At 33.2% G+C, this 17,253-nt stretch overlaps 1 protein-coding gene across 4 annotated transcripts; it reads left to right on the plus strand.

Moving 5' to 3' along the window:
• The first annotated feature begins 7,360 nt into the window (after positions 1 to 7,360).
• On the plus strand, positions 7,361 to 16,398 carry LOC133302647 (PH, RCC1 and FYVE domains-containing protein 1-like). Of its 4 annotated transcripts, XM_061502458.1 has the most exons (10): positions 7,361 to 7,795; positions 8,766 to 8,852; positions 10,591 to 10,680; positions 10,816 to 10,902; positions 11,004 to 11,123; positions 11,634 to 13,730; positions 13,974 to 14,120; positions 14,530 to 14,751; positions 14,851 to 15,065; positions 15,897 to 16,398. In XM_061502458.1, the coding sequence occupies exons 1-10, from the start codon at positions 7,748 to 7,750 to the stop codon at positions 16,048 to 16,050; spliced, it is 3,267 nt and encodes a 1,088-aa protein (XP_061358442.1). In that variant the 5' UTR covers positions 7,361 to 7,747; the 3' UTR covers positions 16,051 to 16,398. The 4 variants fall into 4 exon arrangements, with proteins under 4 accessions (XP_061358442.1, XP_061358438.1, XP_061358439.1 ...); XM_061502454.1 differs by having other exon boundaries at positions 14,530 to 15,065; XM_061502455.1 differs by having other exon boundaries at positions 11,004 to 11,080; positions 11,642 to 13,730; positions 14,530 to 15,065.
• Positions 16,399 to 17,253: the final 855 nt, after the last annotated feature.

Here is a 17,253-nt window from a genome sequence, read left to right on the forward strand (position 1 = left end):
CAATGCAGTGGATGGGCAATCTGTTGAGTCATGAAGGTCACCACAGGCTGAGCATGGTTCTGTTCCAGCTGCTGTGAGTTGTAAGACTTCCATCCTTGGTGCTTCTTAGTTAGCTTTCAGGTTCTTTACTTCATTCATGAGTTTTTCATAGCCAGTACTAGTTTCTGGTACCAGTTTTCATTATTTTGACTTGAAACTCGTTTTACAAGTCCTACATATTATTCTAGTAATTATCATGCACTTATTATAATTTTCTGGGATACTTTTTCGGTACGCATTTATACCGACTAGCAGAATCGGTATCTGCACTTTTCTTCCGAAAAGCGACTTTCAGCATTATTATCCACTTACTATATTTATTAGAGCCTCATAATAATTATTAGGGTCAATTATAGAATCATTTCCTAATTCTCATATTTAATTCAATTAAATACCTTATTTAACGGTGCGGGTTCTTACATTTCGCATCGCATAAATGCCCCCTACTCCCTGACGTTTGAGTTCTTGCAGGTAATTGCAATGATGAGGGGCCATCATTACTGCCCCTCGAAAATCGAACAACCACTTTGCCTGTCAGAGACAGCTGGATGGCCTAATAAGTACTCCGCAAGCCACTCAGATCGCCAACTAAATAGTACCGTCCTAGAGCCAAACACGCAAGGCTCCAAATGTTCACAAGAGACTGGGCGACCCTCATTCCACCAATATCAGCTGCCTAGATGGCTAGCAAAGGGGTATCGCCCGAGACCGCTTATCTTGGCACCTAGTTACACTAGCTACCAAGCTGGGGAGCTTATGTTCCGGATGGCCCAATAACCTTGTGGCCCAAGGTCAGGGCCCAAAACCCTGTCCACGTCAGCCCTATCAGCCTGTCACCACACAGAACCCCATATAATGATGCTCCCCAGGTGAGACACCAAAATGTCTCGTCTAGGAACCATAACCCCCTAAAGAGACCGCCCCAGATGCCATAAGAGGCAACTGCCATTTGCCCCATGCTGACAATCGCCAGGCGCATGGGGTGCATCACTGCGATCATAGCAGTGCCTGCTGCCCTCAGCGACGCCTGTCACCCTCGACGGAACCCAAGAAGAGTTGACCTTCCCTTCTTGAACCCCCCGAAGTTCAACATAACCTTCATCTATAAATACTCCTCTAGACATAGAGGAGCGGGTTATCTTATGTATCGTTATTATGCCTATTTGCGTTAAGTCACACCATACACACACCCAACCTTCCATTGATATTAGCTTACTTCATATTTGGAACAGTACTTTCTAGCCTGGTCATTACCTTCGCTAGAGGTATCATCCATATAGTGACATCATCTCTAAAGGGAACATAGTGGATTTATAGATCCCAACGGTACATAGTGGTATAATTTTTCTTTGGAGATTTAATTAATTAAGCTTACGATCATTAAATGATCTTATCAATAAGTTTAGTCAATGAATAATGAATGAATCAAAGTCAATAATATAGGATGGTGAGCTACGCAGCGTGATGCATGGTGAGATGCTTAGATTGAAGACTAAATGAAAGTAATACCGATATATTAATATTCATAATATGATGTCATTTTTGCCAAAGCAGAAAAATATAATTGTTCCAAAACATGTGGCGATGCAGTGATAAGGAAAAATAAAAAATAAAAACACTGGTGGAAGATTGTTTTGTTTTAAGACTTTAAGCATCCCCCATTCGTAAGCACTAGTTTGAAAAGATTGATAGTTACAGCTTTTAGGAAACTCTCAACTATAGACCAAATTCTTACGATGAGGTCGTATTGTTTAATTTGATTTTTGATCACGGAAAATCGTTTTATATATTTCTGTTATTTCTTTTAAAATTGTTTAGTTTTCATTGTTGTCGGAATATTTACGCAGAAAATTCAAAACACTCTAAATATATTATGAGAATAATATTTCTTCAGTCATTTAAGATAAGTTTATATCTAGCCACCTCTTATAACTATATCTTTTCAGAAACTTATCGACTGATGTGGAAGGAAAAAAATAATTTTAATATTATAACTATATATTTTTAGAATACGTAGTTATGGGAAGGTGACTGAAAATAAGTATATCTCAAGTTAACGAAGAACTATTTTTCCCCTATATTATACTTCAAACAAAACAACTCTAACCCATAATTTTGCAAGTTGCAATCGTATAAAAAATAATTTTAATCGATGACAAATTATTTACTTTTGAGACAACTAAAATAAAATATAAAATAATAATACTAGAATTTAATTGACTAATAAAAACAAATATTTAGCGTACCAAAAAAAAAAAAAAAAGGCATGAAGCAGGGTTATTGAATTCAAACCAGTCGGAATATCGACCGAATACATACCGTTTTTTCTTTTTTTTGGTAATCTATGCATACCGGTTTAATTGATAGGTCATAACGCTTTAACTTAATTTATTTTAGAGTACATCCTCTTTGCGTTAACGTCTCTCTTCACTTGTATTAAATATGTGGGGATAAATTATTATTAACGAAGAAAGAAATATACACAAAAATTTCACATGATCTTTTCAGGCAAGTTTAAAATTTCATCATGATATGATCCATTTCCAAGTTATATAATAATATATATTAAGGCTTCAATGTTTTTACAGTGAATATAGATAAGTTATTTACATTCGCTTCCAAAATGATGTCGTTTTGGATTAAAAAATTAAAATAAAAAAATTATATCACCATGAAACAAATTATAATTATTAAAATACTTTGATTTTTATCTCAAAATAATAATATTTTGAGGTCAATGTAAATAAATTATCTAATGACTCTAGAAAAAGTAAACCCGTGTATATTAACTATAGAAACTAATGGACATATACTGAGTTGACAACACAATCTTGATTAGAATAAGATATAATTAAAAAAAGTATAAAAAAAAATATGACAATAGAAGAAATATAATAGGTTGGCTTAGTAGTAAGTTTTCCGAGTTCAACTTCCCAAGGTTGTTTACATCATCCATGCAATACCGCGTCCGGTTTTGTTAACTCTACTTTCAAGTCTACGTGTGTATTAAAAAAAAAAATTAAGCTCGAGAGAATAGTAATGAAGTCTTCAAATTTTTTTTTTTTTGGTAAGCAAGTCTTCAATTTCTTTAATAACCGTTAACTATCTTTTAAAATTTTGTTATATCAATAAATGAATAAGATTCAAAAACAATTTATATTAAAAAGGAATATCAAAATACCAAGTTACTGACTATGATAAGTTATATTAAATTATTTTATATAATCCAATTGTAATATTAATAAAACTATTTAAATTGTTAATATTAAATAAATATATACAACATATACATATACATATACATATAAAAAAAATAAAAATTCACCATGTACAATGCCCCGGATAAAACGCTACGTTTCATATATAATACATTCAGAGTTTATTCACCTTTGATTTTTTTTTAGTATTAAAAAATAAAAAAGGATCAAATTATTAAATAAAAACAAATTAAAAATGAAATTTGGTTTATTGTTGGCTCACTATATTGAGATGACATATGATATATCCCTTCTTAGAATTTAGGATTCTAGAATTTAAAATCCTCACCATAGGACAGGTCCGACAGATTTGACCGTTTTGAATTAATTGTAATTGAGTATTATTTGAGTTTTTAAATATTTTTATTTCACATTTCTTTATTTTATTTTCTTATTTTTTTCACTCTTTCTTTTTTTAACTGACATGAAAAGAAATAGGAAAAAATGTTTGTGCAGTTAATGCAGAGAAGTTATCTGTATTTATTCCAAAAATGACGTTGTTTTGGTATTGAAATCTTAAAAAATTATAAATATAAAGACTATTATAACCCTAAAATAAATTAAAATTACAAAAATACCATGATTTTCCGTCCCAAAACAACATCGTATTGACTTACTGCAGATAACTTATCTGCATAAACTGAAAAAAAAAAACGAACCCACAAAATAATAGAAAAACAAATGATTTGATTTCATCCGGAAGTTGTGCCCTTTTCGTTTCCTAACAAAAGTCAAAGTGAATCAATGAGACGAGATGCGAATCAAAGAATTTTCTAAGAGATTTAATTTAAAATTAATTTGACCGTTATAAAGACGATAGTAAGAAATTATATACTTATTTAGTAGTATCCTTTTATCTGAGAATGTTTTATGACTAAGATTTAATCACGTAAAAGTTTCACATATATTTATCTTTATAAATTTTTATAGAATCTTTATAAACATTCATAAATCCCTATTTATTTAATGATTATAAAAAAGATACATAATATGAATCAAAATCAGGTAAAAACTTAAATAAAAATATTTATTTCTCATACTTCCGTTATCTCTATTCCTAATTTTTCATTAACAGAAGAAGAAAAATTTCAATAATCCAGAACCATCAATAATTAGGTGATTCTCTTAAAAATTTTAGGACATAAATAAAAATATAAATAAAAAAATTTCATAAAAAAACTCTCAATTGTTGATGGCCCTACACCAAACAGAGGAACTCTATTGTTGCAAGTGGGTGTAAGTACACACATAAATTTTTGAAAATAAAATAAAATATATTTTAAGTACTCAACAAAAATTACATGGCCCAATTTAAACTCATAGAAAAATAAAAGTTGACTCTCGGTCTCTCTGAATTTCAAAATAGAACCGGTTAGTCGAAATCGTGATCTCTCTAAAATTCAAAGAAGACCTACATTAATCCCTCAAAAAGATTAAAATGAGTCTATTTTAAAATTCAAAGAGATCACGAGTCACTTATTTTTCTAAGAGAATAAATTGGGTCTCATAATTTTTGTTGAGGACCCAAAAAAATACTTTATTTTTTTAGTATGTTCAATTTTTCTTTTCTTTTTTATATTATATTCTTTTGTTTTTTTAATACATTTAAAATTTTCTTATAGAAATATTTTTTGTCAAAATTGTTTTACAGAAATGTGTTCCGTTGAAAATTTTGATAGAAATGTTTAGTCGAATTTTTTTGATGAAAATGTGTTTCGCTAAAAATTTTGACAAAAATTTTTTTTTATCAAAAAGTTCAACGAAAATATTTTCGTCAAAAACTTTCGCCCAAATTTAAATTCTGTAAAAAAATTTGATGAAATTTTTTCCGTCAAAAAATTTCGATGGAAATGTGCTTCGTCAAAATTTTTGATGAATATATTTTTTTTAAAATATTTTGATGAAATTTAGATTCTGTAAAAAAAAAATTTCGTCAAATTTTTTTACAGAAATGCCTTTAGTTACAAATTTTAATGAAAATATTTTTCGTCAAAACTTTTTGCGAAAATTTTTTACGGAAATATTTTCCGTAAATTTTTTTGACATAATTGTTTTACGTTATAACTTTTCTGTTAATGTAATTGTGATTTTTTTTTCTTTTTTTTTTCACATAATGGGTGTAGGTCAAGTTTTGGATCATTGGGTAATTATTAAAACAAGTCAGGTCTAAAACTGACCTAAATAAAAGTGGTCAATATTTAAACCCATTTCAAAAAAATAGGTATTTATGGATCAAGGACAGAACAAGTGAACCAATTTTTTTGCACAATCCTAGTGTCAGGCTAAGCAAACGAAAGCCTAGTTGATAATGTTTTAAAAAACAAGGGAAAAGTGTGTATCATTTTAAAGGATGTAAAGTTGTGTCATTTTAAGTGAGAGAAAGAGACAGATAAAGAAAGAGAGAGAGGAGACAAAAAAATATAAAGGTGTGGGTCCCACCTCTTTGTGAGAGTGAAATGACACAAGTTGTATTATTATTATTATTTTTTTGATAAATCACAAGTTGTATTATTTAAACACTTTTCCCAAAATATAATATATAAATTTATCAAGAAAAATTAATATGCGAAATACTATATTGCCAATAAATTTATATAAAAAAGCTTAGTGTGACACTAAACAATTTATATATAAATTTGAAAACAGATAAATTTCATATATAAGAAATTACATTACCAACTTACCATGATTATATACATCACAATATATTTTTCCCCTAAAAAATTACAAAACTACAGTTTTTTATTTTGTCATTTTCTCATTTATTACAACGTTAGCCAAACATCAATGTTAAGTTACTGTCTTAAAAAAAAAAAAAAAAAAATGTTACCAGCTCTGTCCCCCTCCCCCTCGGATTACCAAAACATCTACATGCTTCCCACCCAAGCATGAAAATCATTACCAAAAAAAAAAAAAAACCAAAATAACAAAACATTTTTTAACTAAATAATAATTTTTAGGATAGAAAATTGTACTTATTTTTTTTTTTTGGAAATGTTATACTTATTACTTTTTTTCTTAGTATTTCTTATTATCAAATCTTAACCGTTAATTTTCGTCAATCTAACAGTTATAATTTATTATATCATATTTATTAATTAATTATTAATTTTCAATAAAATATAACCGTTAGATTGACGAAAATCAATAGTTAAGATTTTGTAGTAAGAAGTATAAGAAAAAAGGTAGTAAGTATAACTTCTCTCATTTTTTATATCTATTTTACTTACTCATTTTTATATTATTATATCAAAATCTCAACTAATCTTCACTATTTTTCTCTTATCTTGAGATTTTGATCTAACAGAATAAAAAATAAATAGATAAAATAAGCAAAATATAGGGACAATATTATATGTCATTATTTTGAAGGAAAAATAAGGGATTATATTTTGGATTCGTCTTTTCATTTCATTTCAACTTCAATTTTTTTAAGAGCTCAATGTCTTTCATAATGTAGTAAGAGATAAAATTATTTCTTACACATATATAAAAATATATAAAGCTCATGTAGAGCCATATAAGGAGAAAAGAAAGAAAACACATGTACCCACATACTTTTATAAGTGTACATGAAATTATTAACTATTTTTTTTAATACCATAATAACACTAAAGCTTGAAGCTATAAACTCTTGTAAAGTACTTAAATCTCTCACCATTACATTAACTCTTAGTGGCTTAACTTTAATTTCTCACGAGAGTTTATGCTTATATCTAGTATTTTATAAATTATTTTAAGAAAATAATTATCACATGTTGCATGACAGAGATAAAATAGTGAGAGAATTACCCCACAATCTTATCTCTATTGCATGAGATAACATGAGATTAATAGATCTCATTCGAAAAAATCATTATATAAATGGGTTTTACAATTTACATGTTTCACAACTTTAACGATTTAAACGGAAATTTTTAATTTATTTTACTTTTTTATTCATATTCTTCACCTTTGACTAGTTGTACTTCTACAAACTCCGATTCTTTCAAAACACTCTTCATTTATTCAGTGTTTTGTTTTTTCTTTCTCTCTCTTGTGTCTTCCACGCCCCGAGCCTGCGTTCGTCGCCGGAATTTCTCTTCGAAACCGCTCTTCCTCCGCGAACCACCACTACCCTTTTGAGAGAGCTGTTCAACCGGCTCGGAAAGCCGTTTTTTTCACGGTCCGAGTCAGGCTCGTGAGTTGAAGAAGAAAAACCGGTGTGGTCTTTGACTTGGAATGGTCAATTGAGTTTCTGCGAAGAGAAGCAGATCCGTGAAGCCTTTTTTGCATTCTAGAGCGAGAATAAGAAGTGGGTTTCTTTTTTTTTTAGAGAGAGAGAGAGGTTTTGGTTTGATGTGAAGGTGAATGGTTGTGGGGAGAAGAAGAGGTTGGAGTTTTTATGATGACCGGAGCTCCGGTCAGCGATCGGAGAGGGTGGTGGCGTTTAGGTGAATCTCTCACATGGAATGGCAGATCTTGCTAGCTACGGAAATGCCGACCGTGACCTCGAGCAAGTAGGTTCCTTGTCTTTCTCTCTGGGAGGGTTACAAATTTGGTGTGAAAATTTCCATTTTTTTTGTGAAATTTTGATTCTTTGTTTTAGTTTTTGTTATAATTTGGGAAATAGTTGAATGTGTTTTTTTTTTTGGTTGGCTAAGAATGTTATGATGGTGGGTGCATGTGGTTTTGTATGGGATGATACATGGGGAATTTGAGGGAGATGAGGATATGAGGAGAAGGAATGGCGAGTAAATTAGTGTGTTAGAAGTTTCGTCTTGTTCTCAATAAAAAGTGTTATTTTCAACCCTTTTAGAGTTTAGTTGATAAAACGATTTAATGCTTTCTGAATTGCCATGAAATGGGGAATCTAAAATATGGAGACATACTGGTATGCAAGATGTATTACGGGTAGCTTGGTTTTAAACAATTAACAGCTAAGTAAGTACATGTCTTTTGATGCCATATTTAATGATAACATGTTGATAGTGCAGCATTTTATAGCTTCCTTGGATAGTTTTAAGCAGGATATTGAACCTTGTATATGTTATTATATTTATTTTTAGCACCTTTGTCTTCATAGAAGCTTTTGTGCACCTTAAGGATTGATTGCACTGTCTGAAGCTTTAATGATCTAGTTCTAAATGGAAGCTGACCAAATTAGAATTCATCTAGTGAAATTGAGCCAGCAACAGTGTTTTATTTATTATTTGGACAACAGTGAATGTGTACCTAAAATTATCTGTAGTCTCTGACCTGTAATTTTGGTCACAATATTAAGAAAGAAGAGAGATAGGTTTTTCATAGAAATTGAATCAATGTTGTAATATACTGGATTTCTAATGGAACCTCTCAGCATTTAATATATAAGATGGCTTAAATTCTTCTTCTTCTTCATTCCTCCCTATCTGCTGTTTTTCTTATATTAATTCTGTTCTGTCTGTTTGATATTTTTTGTGGTTTACAATGTTACATTTTCATTGTCAGGCATTGATTGCTTTGAAAAAGGGTGCTCAACTGCTTAAGTATGGTCGTAAGGGAAAGCCCAAGTTTTGTCCATTTAGACTTTCCAATGTAAGTTAAATGAAAGCTGTTTCAGGAATGTTTTTGTGGAGTCTACCTTATTAACTGCCTGGTTGGACAATACTTAAATGATATGTGCTACATTATTATACTATGAAAGATAGTTTCTTTTGAATGAGTACTAATGATTTAATTATATGAGTAAAATAGTATGAAAATAATTTTAATTTGTATTTTTAATATTTTATGTGCCTTATTTATGATAAGGCACCGTTGTTCTTTAATGGGATTAAATTTGACAGACTGTGTGTGCTTTGTGTTTCCATTTCACCGTTAGGGATTGACTATTAATTTGCGATCTCTGACTAACTTTAATGTGTTGACCGGAATGCATAGCTCAGTCCTAAAATTTTCTATTTTTTTATGACCATTGTGTACCTTTTTACTAGATAGGGATTAGAAGACTACCATAATTATTATTTTCAGATAGCATCGCATAGCAGCCGATTCAAAAATAGTTATAGTGAGATAGCAGGTAGTGGTACAGCATGCTACAGTGAAATCCACATCGTGGATGGGCTTGCTGGAACAAAGGAACAGAGGAACTGCTAGAACAGTTGAAGAAGCTTGCTGGAACAGAGGAACTACCTTTGGCTGGAGACGGATCCACGTGGTGGTGTGGTGGGCTTGCCGGAAAACCAACGGCAAGTGGTGAGATTGCTGGAAAAGTCGAGGAAGAGAGAGCAGTGAGTGGAGAGAGACAGCTTGATAGGGTTGTATATGAGATAAAAAAGGGGGTTAAAAGTCAATTTTGCCTCTTAAATTTCACATGGGACACTGCACACACAGGCAAAGAGGGGATTCACCCTTCCTTCACTGTACCGTTGCGATTTGCTGCAGTCTTGGCTTCTATTGAAGACACTACTCCAAATCGTAGCAGTGCTAAAAATTGCGGAGGGGGCTGCTACAATGTGATAGTGGATCAATAGCGCATCGTTGATAACCTAGATATTACTACAACTTGATGTCTTTTAATTTTAATACTCTGCGATATTTCACTTTGTGGCTCAAATAAATACGAGTTGGCATAGGGATTTCTCTGGGTTCATCACTGCATTTTAGTGGTAGATTTCTTGACATTTTTTATTATTACTATCCATATTTTTGTGGTTTTGCACACACTTTAGGTTCTATTATTTACATAATCTTAGGATTGGGTTCGAAATTACTTTTTTTTTTTTTTTTTTACCATGCACTGGATTCAGTTCAGAATAATACAGTTATGTATTTTTTGGATTAGTTTTGAATTTTTTTTTTTATATTTCTGTTTCAAAAAATGAAATATTCTTAGGATTATTTTTAGGATTAGTAATGGATGCAATAGTTTATAGGGAACCTGGCAGTTTGTTGTTTTTAGCTGCTTCAGATTTATTATAATCACTTGAGGAATACAATTAATAAATTGTGAAATAAATAAAAAATTGAAATATTTTTGTTAGATTCAGGTCAGATATATTGACTTGTTACTTGAGTAGCCTAATTTCCTCGTTTTAGTAATTAGTGCTACTACTAATTAGTAGTGGTATTGTAGCTTTATTTCTGGACAAACATATTTCTTATTTGATGCATGCTTTTATAGTTGTATTCATGAATTCTAATAAAAATGCGTCTTTTATGCACTTCATTGGTTGTAGACTATGAAGTCAAACATTCATGTATAATACAGTAGTAGGCATGATTTTTTACACTTATTTCTATGTGTACTAATTAAAATATCTAAAAATTGCAGGATGAATCTTTTTTAATCTGGATTTCAAGTAGTGGAGAAAGAAGTCTGAAGCTATCTTCTGTGTCGAGAATTATTCCTGGACAAAGAACTGTGAGATTTCTGCAATTCTATTTAATATCATACAGTGCCATGGATTTTTTTGTGATTAACAAAGGATTTCAAAAAATTCTTCAATAAACAAACTCTTCTCTGCTCTGTATTTATTTTTTCTTAATCTTTTGGCAGGCTGTTTTCCAACGTTTTCTGCGCCCTGAGAAGGACTATTTGTCTTTTTCACTTATTTATAATAACGGAAAGCGATCCCTTGATTTGGTTAGTGACATCATATAATTCCGTGAATATCTGCATCATTATTTTGTTTTCATTTTCTGTATTTTATATTGTTATAATAATTTCTTTGTGTTGCTTTTCAGATTTGCAAAGATAAAGTTGAGGCAGAAGTGTGGATTGGTGGTCTCAAAGCACTGATATCTTCTGGGCAAGGTGATCGGTCCAAAATTGATGGATGGAATGATGGGGGCCTCAATCTTGATGTAAATACACCAACTGTTAGTCTTTGTAGTTAAATTCATTTAGTTGTGTTATGTTCTTGTACTATATGTAGAAGCTGGAAAGGTAGTAAATCTTAGTCTCGAGCTAATAGTTGTATGTTTCGTCATTTTCCTTAAAATACAAGTTTTGGACTAATCAAGATGGATAGAATTTATTTTCTTCATTAGTTTACTCTAAGCAAAGCTAGTCCTTATTTTCTCAATTAGTAGCCCTTAACCAGAAAGGATATATACTACAGTTTTTTTTTTTTTCTTCTTTGACAGACTTCCACTCACTTAGCTTCTTCTTTGGCCATTATTAGGTGAAATTGATTGTGGCTGCTTCAATTTTTCTATGATGTGATTTTTTGTGAAAATTTGAACTGATTGTATTAGAAGTTTTCCAAATTCCTGTACTTGTAATGATGCCATTATGCTGTGTGAATTGTGATAGCTTCCTGATGAAATGCTTGGTTAGTTGCTTATAATTCTTTCTGGCTCAATTAATTTCAGGATACCAGGGACTTGACATCAAATAGAACAAGTGAAAGTTCAACCAGTGCATCAAGAGACATCAGTTCTCCTGACGTTTCTCTGAGTCTTCCAAATACTTCACCAAAGTCCTTTCGCCCTGACAATACCTTAAATTCTGAAAGGTCACATGCACCATCAGTCCCAACAAATATGCAAGTAAAAGGATCTGGTTCAGATGCTGTTCGTGTTAGTGTGTCAAGTGCCCCTAGCACATCTAGTCATGGATCTGCACCTGATGAGTATGATGCTCTGGGAGATGTATACTTATGGGGGGAGGTTATATGTGAAAACCTGAGAGTTGGTGCTGATAAAAATGTCAATTATTTCAGCCTGGGGGCAGATGTGCTTCTCCCCAGACCACTGGAATCAAATGTAGTTCTGGATGTACAACGTATAGCATGTGGTGTTAGACATTCTTCTCTTGTCACTAGGCAAGGTGAAGTTTTTACATGGGGGGAAGAATCGGGAGGACGCCTTGGCCATGGTGTTGGGAAGAATGTGGTTCAACCTCGTCTAGTTGAAGCATTGGCTTCTACAACTGTTGATTTTGTTGCCTGTGGAGAGTTCCATTCTTGTGCTGTTACAATGGCTGGGGAACTATATACATGGGGTGATGGTACTCATAATGCTGGGCTTCTTGGTCATGGCACTGATGTTAGTCATTGGATACCAAAGAGAATTGCAGGTCCATTGGAGGGACTTCAGGTTGCTTTTGTTGCTTGTGGTCCATGGCATACAGCCTTGATAACTTCAACTGGGCAGCTCTTTACATTTGGCGATGGAACATTTGGTGTCTTGGGCCATGGAGATAGGGAAAATGTTTCATATCCTAGAGAAGTGGAATCCTTATCAGGGTTGAGGACAATAGCTGTTGCATGTGGAGTGTGGCATACTGCAGCTGTTGTAGAGGTTATTGCAACACAATCCAGTGCTAGTGTATCATCAGGTAAATTATTTACTTGGGGTGATGGAGACAAAAATCGCCTCGGACATGGGGACAAGGAGGCACGGCTTGAACCTACTTGTGTGCCTGCGCTTATCGATTACAATTTTCATAAAATTGCTTGTGGGCACAGTTTGACGGTAGGCCTGACAACATCTGGACGTGTTTTTACTATGGGAAGTACTGTTTATGGTCAGCTTGGGAATCCCCAGTCTGATGGAAAACTGCCATGCTTGGTTGGAGACAAGATTGCTGGGGATTTCGTAGAAGAAATTGCATGTGGTTCATATCATGTGGCTGTATTAACATCAAAAAATGAAGTTTATACTTGGGGGAAGGGTGCAAATGGGAGATTGGGTCATGGAGATATTGAAGATAGAAAAACACCAACTCTGGTTGAAGCATTGAAGGATAGACATGTGAAATATATTGCATGTGGTTCATGCTATTCTGCTGCCGTATGCCTTCATAAGTGGGTATCTGGTGCTGAGCAGTCTCAGTGCTCTGCTTGTAGACAGACATTTGGCTTCACCAGAAAGAGGCATAATTGTTATAATTGTGGACTTGTTCACTGCCATTCATGCAGTTCAAGGAAAGCATTGAGAGCAGCCCTGGCTCCTGATCCGGGCAAGCCATATCGCGTGTGTGATTCTTGTCATGCAAAATTGAACAAAGTTGCAGAAACTAGCAATAATAATCGGAGGAATGCTTTGCCTCGTCTATCAGGTGAAAACAAGGACAGGTTAGACAGGTCTGAGCTGAAATTGTCCAAGTCTGTAATTCCTTCTAATATGGATTTGATAAAGCAGCTAGATAGCAAGGCAGCCAAACAAGGAAAGAAGGCCGATACGTTCTCACTGGTTCGCACCTTACAAGCACCTTCTTTGCTACAGCTGAAAGATGTTGTCTTGTCCACTGCTGTTGATCTGAGACGAACAGTTCCAAGACCAGTGGTTGCACCATCTGGAGTAAGTTCCAGGTCTGTGTCTCCTTTCTCTAGAAGACCAAGCCCCCCTCGTTCGGCTACCCCGATTCCAACAACATCGGGACTTTCGTTCTCCAAAAATGTTGCTGATAGTTTGAATAAAACCAATGAACTTTTAAATCAAGAAGTGCAGAAGTTATGTGCTCAGGTACATTTTACTTTCCTTCTCTCATGTGAATCAAGTTGTAGAAGTTTCTCTTCGTTGACACTGACAGCCATTTAAATTTTTTCCCTGCCATTTTGAGCCTTGCAAATGAACCTTGTGAAACATGAGCAAAGTGATGTCACTTTGCTTATATTGCTAGAAAAGTTAATGTCACATGTTTATGATTATATACTGTATTTTTTACTTTTTATGGGTTCAAGAGAAGTCTAATGTAGATATGATTAGGTCGAGAGCCTGAGACAGAGATGTGAACTGCAAGAATCAGAGCTTCAAAAGTCAGTAAGAAAGACTCAAGAAGCTATGGCCCTGGCTGCTGAGGAATCTTCTAAGTCTGAAGCTACAAAGGAAGTTATAAAGTCACTTACAGCACAGGTTATTTTCTGGTTAATTTACTTCTCTTGGAGCTGGATGTCTTTGAAATGATTTATTTTCACGTGGTGCTTTATTATTTCTAGCTTTATTTTAACTCTTCCTCGTTTTCATTTGAGTAAAATGGACTTCCAGATTAAACCATCCATCAAATCGGAATTTATTTTTATAAAATTTCTGAAAGCAGCAAGATTTTTAGGAACAATTATCTTTTATGATCTTATTATCGTTCAAGATTCTTAGGAACAATTTCTGATGCACACACGCACATGCATAGAGGTCCACATCTCATTGTATACTGTTTACTCTTGTCTTATTCAGAGTAAATTTCCCCACATTTTCCTTCCTCTTGCATATACTGATAGTATTGCTGTTCTACACTCACACTGATTGTTCATTCACATTGTTTCAGCTCAAAGATCTGACTAAGAAGCTTCCTCCTGGAGTTTATGATGATGAGAACATTAGACCAGCTTCCCTATCAAATGGTCATGAGCCAAATGCCGTCCGATATTCAGATTCAAACAGCGAGCAGCACTCGAGGGCAGAGTTAATCAGTGGCTCTAGTATGGCCTCCATAGGACTTGAATCCTCACTGTTGGATAGAACTGTGGGGAATTCGCCAGGAACCAATGTAACTAATCTTCACCAGCAAATCCGGGGCCTTGCGACCTCTAATGGGACTAATAATCATCCAGATGTTAGATTGCCAAATGGTGATGGTGTGATTCAGGCAAGAAGCAGCAGTAGCACGTCAGATACAGTTGAGGGTAGGGATTCCGGGCATTTCCATGACGATGAGAGTGGTTTGAGATCGAGGAATCCTGCACCTTCTGCTTATAATATTCAAATTGAAGCGGAATGGATTGATCAGTATGAACCTGGTGTCTATATAACACTTGTGACCCTGCATGATGGAACAAGGGATCTGAAGCGAGTGCGCTTCAGGTAATAATAAAAAATCCTCCACATAACCAGGTTTTCTTGATCTGGTTCTAATGGTATAGTTTGATGTCCATCTTTAAATAACCTAAACCTCAGTAATATTTGACCAGTGATGATGATCAGTGATAATAGGGATTGTGGAATAAAATAAATATGAAATGAACTATGATCTTGACTCTTAGGCCATTGCTTTGGTAATAATCATGTTAGGAACATATGAAAAATATCTTATAATATCTTAATTGTATCTTAAAATAGTTTAGAGTATCTTATATGATCTTTTAGGAGTATTTTTTTTTTTTTCCTTTATATTTGATGATTTGCTTTGTTATTTAATTAGGATAATAGTACTATAATTAAAGATTAATGCTTGGTAATTTGTATCACATTTTATCACCTTACAACATATTATATCACATTATAATATTTCAAATTAATACTAATTTCATATTATTCGCGTTAATCTCTCTTTTCTTTCTTTGATACTTATGCTAAAATTTAAACAAGTTCTATATCTTGGGAAGACTCTGCATGGTATCTCTCATTTGACATGATCAGTCCATGTTTGACAATCTCAATCGTTTATAGACAAATCAACTGTCATCACTTTTACACTCTATCCTAATGCTTTCTTCTTCTCGTCTCTTGTTACTGTTGATTTGTGTATAGATAGATGGCTGAGATTGTCTAGCATGACATCATGTGACATGAGAGGATCCATTCCCCTTTGATTAGGTCAATATATCACTGATTGTGGTGTTTGCATGTCCCTGAAACTCATGCATGATTATTATGGCTTTAAACTAAGTTTTTTGAATTTTCTTTTAATTGCAGCCGGAGGAGATTCGGAGAGCACCAAGCAGAGACTTGGTGGTCAGAGAACCGGGATAAGGTATATGAAAAATACAATGTTCGCAGCTCGGAAAAGTCTTCCGGCCAAGCAGCATGTAGGTCAGAGAGAGCTGGTTTGCCTGTTTCCCATAGCTAGGAAAAGTAGAGGAGGGAAAGTTCTCCATTAACACATTTTGTCACTAAGCAAAATTTCAGGGAAGCAAGAATGAATATGATGAAGAAACAAGACCATCCTTCATTTTTGTGGGTTATGTCTATCCTTATTCTCTTCTCAATCTTTTTACCCTTTCTCATTTTCTCTTAAAATTAATTGTCCTCCATTTAATTTGGGTAGATGCCCTTTACATATCCGTTTAGTATAGTGTACATGATATCATCAGTTCTTATAATTTTGACCCAAGAAGCACCCCTACCCATTTAACCGTGCACTTTATTTGCTTATTCTTTCTTGTTTCTATACACCCATTTTCTTGTTATAAGTATATACTCCATGCATTCAGACGTATACATGGTGACAATCCTTATATCATTCATTTCTTCTTTTTTACAGGTAATATTGTACTTGATGTTGTATAATTGGGTGATCATTCTCGCCCTTAAAGGAAAATAAGTGGTTCACATTTAGGAAATTACATAGTTATCGTCTTCTGGAGACAAGACATATAAATGCTGAAATAAGGTGCAATTTTAACCTTGATCTGATACATGTGAAACTTTGGATGGATGAAACAATACTGGACTCTTATAAGACATGAAAAGATGGTGTTGGTTTTGATTTATTTTTTAAAACTATTTTTCAGACTTCAGAATAGGAATATCGTGCATTCTATTGAATGGAATGAGAGAGTAGTGACGATTGAAAAGTGAAATTTTGTGTTAAGGATAAAGCATTTGATAAATATAATCAACGAACTAATATTTAAATATAAAAAAAGTGAAAACTATGAAGATAACATTAATTAAATATTTCTGAATTAAAAAAAAAATTAGAACTACTTTTGAAGCAGTGTACATATTTTTGAAGAGAGATTCCTACTTTTACTTTGTTGAATTTCATCCTCAGCTAACTCATGGAGAACAAGCAAGCACATAATGTCAAATTTGGCATCGCTCTTATTCACTTACCTCGTGACTCTTAGAGCCTGTTTGGATCCTCTTAATTTTAAGCTAAAAGCTACTTATAAGCTAAAGCTAAAAAAAGAAGCTAAAAGCTGTTTGGAAATTACATAAAGAGTTTAGCTTAAAAATTACTTAAAAGCACATATTTCAAGAAAATTATCTTTCTGTCTATCTTTATCACTCTTCATTTAAAAAAAAAGCACACAATTCAAGAAAAAAA

Source organism: Gastrolobium bilobum, unplaced genomic scaffold (assembly GCF_033153095.1).
Source record: "Gastrolobium bilobum isolate Gb01-03AN ecotype WA unplaced genomic scaffold, APGP_CSIRO_Gbil_v1 utg3436, whole genome shotgun sequence".
NCBI classification, from domain to species: Eukaryota; Viridiplantae; Streptophyta; class Magnoliopsida; order Fabales; family Fabaceae; genus Gastrolobium; species Gastrolobium bilobum.

Excerpts from the sequence above, each read along its gene's own strand:
- LOC133302647 (XM_061502454.1), top strand. The coding sequence starts at position 7,748 with ATGGCAGATCTTGCTAGCTACGGAAATGCCGACCGTGACCTCGAGCAA. Across the intron at positions 8,853-10,590 it reads GTCCATTTAGACTTTCCAAT|GATGAATCTTTTTTAATCTG; the intron begins GTAAGTTAAATG and ends TAAAAATTGCAG. Across the intron at positions 13,731-13,973 it reads TGCAGAAGTTATGTGCTCAG|GTCGAGAGCCTGAGACAGAG; the intron begins GTACATTTTACT and ends AGATATGATTAG.